The 11,206-nt window shown below is 32.6% G+C and overlaps 1 protein-coding gene across 1 annotated transcript in view; it reads right to left on the bottom strand.

Annotated features, from left to right (window-relative positions):
* LOC106474894 (STE20/SPS1-related proline-alanine-rich protein kinase-like) overlaps positions 1 to 11,206 on the bottom strand; it is a 21,181-nt gene that overhangs the window by 4,844 nt on the left and 5,131 nt on the right. The window contains exons 2-3 of the mRNA XM_022403170.1: positions 6,156 to 6,361; positions 3,301 to 3,427 (exon numbers count right to left, since the gene is read on the bottom strand). Of these exons, the coding sequence (XP_022258878.1) occupies positions 3,301 to 3,427; positions 6,156 to 6,231 (203 nt within the window). The 5' untranslated portion in view covers positions 6,232 to 6,361. The remainder of the gene's footprint in view (positions 1 to 3,300; positions 3,428 to 6,155; positions 6,362 to 11,206) is intronic.

Below are 11,206 nucleotides of genomic sequence, written 5' to 3'. Positions count from 1 at the left end.
CAAACATTTGTATATCACCATTTAAAATATTACGGATGTAATCATATAACACTCTGAAACCAGAACAAACATTTGTATATCACCATTTAAAATATTACGGATGTAATCATATAACACTCTGAAACCAGAACAAACATTTGTATATCACCATTTAAAATATTACGGATGTAATCATATAACATTCTGAAACCAGATCAAACATTTATATATCACCATTTAAAATATTACGGATGTAATCATATAACATTCTGGAACCAGAACAAACATTTGTATATTACGGATGTAATCATATAACATTCTGAAACCAGATCAAACATTTATATATCACCATTTAAAATATTATGGATGTAATCATATAACATTCTGGAACCAGAACAAACATTTGTATATCACCATTTAAAATATTACGGATGTAATCATATAACATTCTGAAACCAGAACAAACATTTGTATATCACCATTTAAAATATTACGGATGTAATCATATAACATTCTGAAACCAGAACAAACATTTGCATATCACCATTTAAAATATTACAGATGTAATCATATAATATTCTGAAACCAGAACAAACATTTGTATATCACCATTTAACTGAAGGTGACAGGGCCAATCCAATGGGCTGACTCCTAAAAGCAGAAGGAATATTGACTATAATTCTTAATTTACTATGTATATATCTATACAAAATGTGGGAACTTTTAGTAAAATGTAGAAGTCTGTTCTACAGAAGATATCCAACAAGTTAAGAGTACGAGGTGATGTTCATGTGGTGAATATAAATACTTTTACCATAACCTCTAAAACCACCAAAATGAATATCTACAGTTTTGTTCAGTATCCATCGGTATTGCATGTAGTATTTACTCTCTTCTATCAGGAACTGTTGCTAAATGTGTAGGGTAAAATGAATAGCTGATAACTGACATGAAACACCAAATACCATGACACTGTACAATGTTGTGGCATGTCAGGGATAGAAATAATGAAATAAAATTATGTTCATGTAAAGTTGAATTTCCTCATGAATTGTTTTTTTTATTTATTTAATCCATGCAGTATGTTCACTTTCATTGGTCATAACTAAAGGAATACAGATGGACTCTGCATTCCGAATCAGGAAAGCCAACTAAAAACATTAAATTCCTCAAGCAAAGATAAATTCTTCAGGAATATAGAATCATAATATTTTGATCTCAGAAATACAGAAAAGTAATATTTTGATCTCAGAAATACAGAAAAGTAATATTTTTGATCTCAGAAATACAGAAAAGTAATATTTTGATCTCAGGAATACAGAAGCGTATTATTTTGATCTCAGGAATACGGAAGCGTAATATTTTGATCTCAGGGATACGGAAGAGTAATATTTTGATCTCAGGAATATGGAAGAGAAATATTTTGATCTCAGGAAGACAGAAGAGTAATATTTTGATCTCAGAAATACAGAAAAGTAATATTTTGATCTCAGAAATACAGAAAAGTAATATTTTGATCTCAGGAATACATAAGCGTATTATTTTGATCTCAGGAATACGGAAGCGTAATATTTTGATCTCAGGAATACGGAAGCGTAATATTTTGATCTCAGGAATATGGAAGAGAAATATTTTGATCTCAGGAAGACAGAAGAGAAATATTTGGATCTCAGGAAGACAGAAGAGAAATATTTTGATCTCAGGAGGACAGAAGAGAAATATTTGGATTTCAGGAAGACAGAAGAGAAATATTTTGATCTCAGGAAGACAGAAGAGAAATATTTTGATCTCAGGAAGACAGAAGAGAAATATTTTGATCTCAGGAAGACAGAAGAGAAATATTTTGATCTCAAGAATACAGAAGAGAAATATTTTGATCTCAAGAATACAGAAGTGTAATATTTTGATCTCAAGAATACAGAAGTGTAATATTTTGATCTCAGGAATATGGAAGAGTAATATTTTGATCTCAAGAATACAGAAGAGTAATATTTTGATCTCAGGAATACAGAAGAGTAATATTTTGATCTCAGGAAGACAGAAGCATAATATTTTGATCTCAGGAAGACAGAAGCATAATATTTTGATCTCAGGAAGACAGAAGCATAATATTTTGATCTCAGGAAGACAGAAGCATAATATTTTGATCTCTGCATGTACACTTTCACCTCCACCCATGAACACAAGGTTAAAATATTATCCATGTAGACAAATAATATCATCACAAATGAACAATCTAATTACCACAAACAAGTAAAACATCATGTATCAGACCAGATAATGAGCAATGAATATACTTAGAGAAAACTTCCAGCTGATCATCAGGTATTTTGTATTTATAACAAAGCTACTAAGGCTTTCTGTTGCCATTCCTAATTCTGAAGTACTGACTTTAGGGAAGGCAGACAACAGCAACCTACCACCCACCATTCATGCTAAGAGATTGACTGTCACTCTTACAATACACCCACAACTTGAGGAATAGATTATGGTGCCCCATGAATCCTAAGCCATCTCCTTAGCTCCAAAATCCAGTGCTCTGCCACAAGGCTGACCACTACTCCCATTATCAGGTCAAAGAAAACATTATGATAACATTTTTAAACATGTATTTTCCTCACTTAAGTAATAATATACACTGTAAGTATTATATCAAATCAAAATATAATTTCATCCCTGGGTTTCTATCCAGTTCTAAAATAATTTTTTCAAACAGTAGTAATTTCATTTTTCAAAAGTTAATACAAAGTTTTTGATTCATAATCTCAACAAATTTCAAAATGTAGGAACAAAATGTTCTGGAAACTCAGTTGACTCGTATCAATTGAATTCTTTTAAACCTGTATTTTACAGTATCTTAGTTTAGGTGTAACTACATCTGTTACATGTAAATAACACTAAGGGGTTTCGGTGAATTCTGGTCCAGGTACAAAACAATTTTTAACTTTTTAAACAGAAGTTTAAATATATTTTTGTACACCAGAATGGACATGGAATTATTTTCAAATACTTAAAATATTGTATTAATATTGGATAAATAGAGAAGTACAGCATGCAGTTGGATCACAAACTGCTTTACGTTTTTCTGTAGAATTACTTAGTTTAGCAGTAAACTTTTTACAACTGATACTGGTTAACTCTCTCGCTACAGACAGGTCAATGAGTGCACGTGGTTAATAAAGACTTTCAAACTTTTTCTTTGTGAATGTGTGTACTATTCCAGACAAGGAAGTTTATAAATCTCTACTTTACAGAGTGAAGTCACCACAATAACTAACAGAACACTGACTTTCACTAACTAACCAGTCCTAAGAGTGATTAAATAAGACACTTACTACCAGTTCATCCATGCTTGTGTTCCACTTCTCAAGGTTAATCCGCTTTATGGCACATTCTTCATTACGAGGTTTACAGAAAGCTTTGTGAACAATTGCTGTTGCCCCTACACCTAGAAAATGAAATAAGAAATGCATCTTTAAAATCTACAGTAGATTATCAACAACAGCCAATTTCCAGAAGAAAGAACAAGGTAATGACAAAAATATATATAAAATAACCAATGTACAAACAGTATGTAATGAGTATTACTATCAATAATTATGTAGCACAAAATGTGGTGTTCAACTCCACAATTATTGTTCTTCAAATCTACAAAATGTGGTGTTTAACTCCACAACTATTGTTCTTCAAATGGACAGCAAACAAGTAAATAGACACCCATTCCTGAAAAAATGTCATTTTATTAAATAAACAAACATGAACCAAAGAGTACAAGGCTACTACTGGTATTCTTTGGAGCTGCTCTTTGCATTATTTCAGGCAGAAACACATTAGACTTCTAAGACCTTAAATCTGAGCCTGCAGGATTACGCCCAACTTGGACAAAGGTGTTCCTACAACTTGGCTGTCTCAGATATTTTTGCAAGGAACAATCAATCCTGGACCACAGATGTTCAAAGGGTTTATATTTGGTGACTGGCATGGCCACAGGAGAGTAATAATGTCCCAACTTTCATGTAGGAATCCTATTTTGACTGAAAACACTGCCTCATCTGGTTATAAAGGGAAAATTCCTTGCTCAAAAATTATGATATACTGAGAAACAGTGACCACCCTTTAACACACCACCTGCAGTGACTATCCATCTGTCCCACCATAACAGGAATATTACCGTAATTTTTCATGGTTTGCAGACAGTTCAACAAATGTTGCTGGGAAGATAGCTGCCAAATTCAGGTGTTTCTACTGTCTAACACTTGTACAAGTCTGGAAAAAATTAACTGTCCCAAGAAACGAAGGAGCGTGTGAGATAGAAATCTACAATACCAACTGCAGCAGTAGTGGCCATTTGACATATGACACTCATCAAATCAAAACACACAGTCTTTCAGTTCATTGTGAGCACCCATGTTGTGAAAAAGTAGTTTTTCTGATGTGACTGGAACTGGTCTGTTAACGTATTAATTGTGGACAGTGGTATTGTAACATAATCTAGTGATTATTGCTCACTTTGATCACATTCTCATCACCCAAGTGATCCAACTGTGCAACCTCATGAAAATATGTTTAATTCCTGGGATCCTTTTATTTGTGGCATGGCTGTTTGTATTGTGGTTGACAATGGAGTTATTTCAACATGACATTATGAAGACAGTCACTTTGCATTCCCAGGAGTGCTTAACTATTGATAAGATGTGTGAAACTATTAAATCAAAATACATATCTAAGTGTTTTTACACTTATGGATAGTTAACGAAAATAACAATTAATGGTGTCAAAAGTACAAACTAACTACTAATCAAGTAATTTTGTTGCCATACACAAACACAAAAAAATATAAAAAGGGCAAACATTTAATAAGGTCTAGGAAACTAAAATTTTACATCATTAGTTACACGGACACCTCAAGTATCATACTGTGATGAGTGACCGTCATTCCATCCTTAGGCATCTACTTTTTGCTTATAACTAGAGTTCTAAACAGTATATCTTAATCGAATTTCATAGTTTACTTCCCTTGGAGATGAGGAAGAACCCTGCTGATTTTAAAAAAAATTACTGAAGGTTTTGTAACTGAAAGTCATGCAAGCAATAAAAGACAGACAGACACACTAGACATTTCTAATATAGCTCGGCAAAATATGTAGATTAAATGTAAATTGATTGTTGTATCCAGAGTAAAATAAATTATCACAGGTGAGAATGACTAGTGCAGGTTCTTAGAATGTGAGAATTATCAAGGTGACCAAAAGCCACTTTGACCATCGAGGTCACTCCTTCACCACCTAGAGTCCAAGCACTAAAACCTGTTACTTTCACATCATTGTATACCTATTCAACAAATGTTTAAGTGAAATTAGGCTAATGGCTCTCACCTCATTTTCAGACAAACCATTCCATGTGTTTATAACTTAGAGAGAGAGAAAAATAATTTTAGCTAGTGAACAAGTTTATATCTGGTTCTAAAGCTTAAACATATTACCCTTGATATTCGTAATCTCTAATTAAAGAATAGGCATCAGTAGAATGGCTGACTGTTAGCTTTTTGTTTTGTTGCTTTTATTTATTTATTTTGTGGTTATGTTTCTGTTTTTTTTTTAAATGCTGACTTTGACCTTTTAACAATATCATACACACAGAGTGAAACTAAACCAATCACAGATCATTAGATGCAAGACAATACAATAGATTAACTGAGTTGTATTATTTCAGAACCAGTTTATAATTTACAGTTTGATATATCTTATAAACTTAAGTTTCTTATACAAATTACTTGGTAAATAAAATGAAAACCATATTAGCTCCACATAACCCATACAGTTCTTCCTTTCAGTAATGGTTTTAAAGTGGTCGTCATTTATTCCAGTTTTACAGATTAACCCAACAATTCTCCCTTCAGCACCAGTTTACAAATGTTTAGTTGTCACAATCATGGTGGTAATGTATTCTACTTTTAAAGATTGATCCAGTATTTTTTTTGCTTGTTTGTTTAGAATTAAACTTGCAAAAGAACTGCTACTCTAACATCGACAATTCAACTTTCTTGATACATTTAATAAAATCTTGTGTTTGAGAACATGAGGCTGTGTTAACCTGTTCACACTACGATGCTTAACTAGTAAATCCTACAAGGTTTACTATTCTAGTCCGTGCTACAATACACGACTAATACGTACCTATAACTTCCACTAACTGGTATGCATCTTCTTCAATTGGCCACGTAGAGCTACTTGACACAGATACCTCTGCCATCTTCCTTTCAAGATACTTCAGTGAAAACCTTCTTCCTGGTTCCAGAAGGCTGGTGGCACTTATTCTTCTGTAAGTTCCTGGGGATCCAGGAATAACCTCACACCTATTAGGAGGTTCTGCTGATACTCTGCTAAATAAATCATTAAAGGAAGAACAAAGAACATACTGTTAAATGAAGACTGGCAAGTGATACAAGACAAATAATTTCTCAAACTCTTTCTTTATGGACAGAAATGCTTTTTCACAATAAATTAATCAAATTCACACATGTATTAAGTTTTTCAATCAAACTTCTAGACAATGTGTTACAGTGATTTCCCCCAAGGGAAAACTACCCCCTACACACACTAAAACCGGCTCTAGTTTTTTTCAGTGAGGGAACGGCAGTTCTATTTTAATATTTCCCTGCACAGAGACATTTTCCAAGAACGTAACTGTTGTTGAGCAGCAGTTTTCAAATTAATGAGTTCAGAGAATTTAGGTTTACAGAGAAGTAAGCAAAGCTTTAGGCACTTTTACAGGGTTCGCCGAGTACAACATGGTTAAAGTTAAAAATTACCTTATTAGGATCAATAATGTGGAATTAATTTATTCAGTTTAACATTCTGCTTGTATTCCAGGCAGGTTTCAGTTTTTGCGCTAATATTATTAACCAGTTTAAGCAAGTAGTTGAAGTTGATCCATGATACGTTATTTCTTAGTTCATTCTTCGCTGAGTTGTGTTGAGTGGTAGACTGGTTCTTCTGTTTGAATTTCAACTTCTGTTCTTCTTCTAAAAGATGACGCTGACACAAGAAATAGGCAGGAGATTTCTGTATGTAACAATTTGTAGTTTTAAAGTAGAAGAATTTGGGGATGACTTGATGGTGTTTGCAAGTTTGATGTCAATTTTTTCAAGCAAATGAAATAGCTATAAAGTATCATTCCCATATCGTCATTTAATAATGCTAGCAACAGATTCATTCAACGGGAATCAAAATTTAATGATGAACAACAAAACAATGGGAGCAACAACGAACATTTGACACGTGTGTGTGTACAGTAACAAACATTTAATTCTTGAACGTTTTGGAATATACATATTCCATCTTCAGCAAGCTATACTAAACAGATTATTAGGTACAAATATTTATAAAGTTTAAACATTTTATGAAAATAATTAAAATACAGAATAAAATGATGAAATAAATTAAAAGACACCAAATAAGCAAAGGATAGGTTAATGCAATGATATTATACAAGTTATTCAGAACAGACTTAATTGTAGTGAAGTTGTGATATTATTTAAAGTTCGGAGTTCATTTATAATAGATAAACTTTCTTTAATTAAAAGTTCAATATTGGAGGATCCAGATGAGATGACTTTGAAATTCATAATCAAGATGGGGTCATTGGTGTTTTCAATGTGTGCCAATTGTGGAGTCTGGTGGATTTGATAGTTTTTGTTACCAGTTCTGCTTGATACTCCCATATGTTTGCAGGCTTACAGGTGTAATTGGCGTATAGTTTTGCCAATGTAAGTGACATTACAGCCACCACATGTGTATTTATTTACAATCCTGGAACACATAGGTAATAGGTCTTTAGATCAAAATCTATTCACCTTTCAAAATAAAGGTAATTTAAATATCATTTGTAGTTGAACTTTTGGATAAAACCGAGTTCAGAAGTGCATGTTTTTTCTTGTTTGTTTTTAAAGAAAGGCTCAGTGATTTGAAAAATAGAAATATCCCCCCCCCCCCAAATATAAATAACTTTGTTTATCTTACCAGGTATACCTTAGTAACTGTGACAAGTCAGACTTACACTTTATGGGTTTTCCCTTGCAGTCTCCGATGTAGTAAACTACGAGTAATTATTTTTTCTTAGCATGCAGAGGATCACTATGACTAGCTTGAGAACCACTGGTTTATAGCCATTATTCCCGGGGGGAAATCTATCCATAGGGAATGATATACTCCTGTGGAGTATCTACTGTTATCATCCTCCTTCCTCACCCCATATACATACCCTGTATATATTTATAATTAATTTGGCTAAAAATAAAGGTAAGTGTAATTGTATTAATTATTTTGAAAAATGTCTTACACCAGAGAATAAGGTTAAACTTTTCTCAACTAGATAACTAATGCACGTTTTAAAAATAAAACCTTACGTTGATGGAACACAAATGTACATAAAGAGAATTGAGGACCATATTGGAATGGACTTAGTTACAACAGTTGGAAACTTTTTTTTTGTGGTAGAGAGAAAATTCACTCCACCCAAGGAACAAAGAAGTTTAGTTTTTTGGGGGAAAACTGCTCTGGAAATCTAGGGTTAATGTAGTTCTGTTTTCATGAAGTGTGTGTGTGTGTGTATAAATACAAGTGCTACATCATGTTATTTTTTCTTTTATATCATTAAATGCCTACTGTCACTAAAATTCTCGTAAGATCAATAATCTGTTTGACGATAAGCTAATCCATCGTCAACATCATATACCGACACAAAGGCACTACCAACCTGTAAATTACTTAACATTACACTTATAACTATTTCTAATCTACGCGATTATTTTTCACTTGGATCAGAACTGTTATCTTTTAATGTAAAATTGTATTGATACGGAATAAATGACCACCGACCGGGAACTCTGTGACCTTTTTCATAGTCATGATGGAAAACCGCAAGGTGTTCAAACATTCAATAACCATGTGGTCTGATTTCATGATACAGGTACGTGTGGATTGAATAATCTCCCCATAGATTTTACAGTTTTTATATATTCTGAATTAAATTGCATTATTTTTAGCCTCATACAATAACAAGAAGGAAATAATTGAAATCAATATATAATTAATAATTTAGTTAATTAATATTTCAGTTTGGATTAGTACATTTCTCATCTCTACTATTCTGGAACTTAGTACACACAAAAAAAAAAGCTTCACATTCCTGCCTGTGGCTATTTCAAAACACCTTTCAAGAGCTTCTGAATCCTTGACTCACTTGTTCAGGAGTAAAAAATGGTAACGTTTAAAGAGTGTGGGGAAATAAATATGAAAAAGTACACGTCATGAGAGGAGGAGGTGTTCGTTAAGATGGTTACATACATGTACTAACTTCATAACGTTGTCCTTGACTGGATATTGATGTATTTGGATATAAAAAATGGATTTTGTCAACTTTTTTTTTGCTTACAGGACTTTTCTGATATAATACGCCATGTGGTATAGTTATATACACAATAAAGTGTACAAATAAAACCTATATTATACAGCTAAGTATAACGTCACATAATATTTGAAAAATATCTACAGAAATACAGTGTAACTGTATATACAAATCGATAAACACATGTACATGTGCTTGTAATGTTATCCAACTAACTCAATTTTGAAAACTTTACATCATGTATGCACTCAAACTTTTATGTAGCAATTACAAAAAAATTTAAACCTTGTGATCCTGAATAGTCTACTGCTTACGTTTTACCTACAGATATAAATGTGTATATGTAATGTTAGTTTTCCATAACAAACATCACACGATGAGCACTGTAAATGTTTCATGTTACAATGAGCATTAATAAAAACAGAAAAACAAACCAAAACATCACACGATGAGCACTGTAAATGTTTCATGTTACAATCAGCATTAATAAAAACAGAAAAACAAAACAGGAGTGTTATTCCTGAGTAAGCCAGATAGCCTCAAACAGTATTTTGATTTTAATGAGGAAAGTGGTGTGTGTATAAATAAATCAAAATGAGGAACAAGAATTTTGGAAATTATGTGAGAGGGGGAAGAGCACTTAAAAAAAAGGCTTTGAAACATTTAAAAATACTGACTCAATACGAGTATATTATTGTTGGCATAATGCCAATTTAGAAATGTTGGCTTACGATTGCTAGTTACCATAATTTTTGTATACAAACATCAGCCATCTATTACAGAAACTGCTTCAACAGCATATTCTAGACCAGGCATATATCTTGCAAGTCATCTTTCACACAAACATGCTTCAACATTCTAGACTAGACATACATCATTCACACAAACATCTTCAACATTCTAGACAAGACATACATCTTTCACACAAACATGCTTCAACATTCTACACTAGACATACATCATTCACACAAACATGCTTCAACATTCTAGACTAGACATACATCATTCACACAAACATGCTTCAACATTCTAGACTAGACATACATCATTCACACAAACATGCTTCAACGTTCTACACTAGACATACATCTTTCACACAAACATGCTTCAACATTCTACACTAGACATACATCTTTCACACAAACATGCTTCAACATTCTACACTAGACATACATCTTTCACACAAACATGCTTCAACATTCTAGACAAGACACATCTTTCACACAAACATGCTTCAACATTCTACACTAGACATACATCTTTCACACAAACATGCTTCAACATTCTACACTAGACATACATCTTTCACACAAACATGCTTCAACATTCTAGACCAGACATACATCATTCTAGAATTACTACAAATTATATATATATATTACTATTTACAAATAAGTTCTTAAATTTCAGTTTTTTTTTAAAACATAGAACAGCAAATAAAGAAGTGTAGAAAACAATTATCTCTTCTAGTTACGAACTTTGTACTTGTTTCCTGCTTGTCGTAACTTGGTAAGCCTTATAAAATTTTGCAAGTGGAGAAAGCAAAAGAAAATATTTTTTTTAGATTTTATATATGCATTTTTAAATTTAAAAAACTCATGGATTACTATATCAATACTACAGAATTTCATTATAACTTATCAGGCTAAGTTGTATTTGGGTCTAAAAAAATATGATATTTTGAGCTCAATAATGTTTTACTTTACCAATTGGAACCTACCATGAAAGAAAGAGTTTCTCATGTAAGTACTTTGCAGAGGCTCAGAACACCACGTGGGGCCATTCTGAGCTTTCGATTGGTTATTCACACATCACAGAC

The sequence above is a fragment of the Limulus polyphemus genome, unplaced genomic scaffold (assembly GCF_000517525.1).
Source record: "Limulus polyphemus unplaced genomic scaffold, Limulus_polyphemus-2.1.2 Scaffold7824, whole genome shotgun sequence".
Taxonomy (NCBI): domain Eukaryota; kingdom Metazoa; phylum Arthropoda; class Merostomata; order Xiphosura; family Limulidae; genus Limulus; species Limulus polyphemus.
The sequence above is the reverse complement of the archived record's forward strand: the minus strand, read 5'-3'. Positions and strand labels throughout refer to the sequence as shown.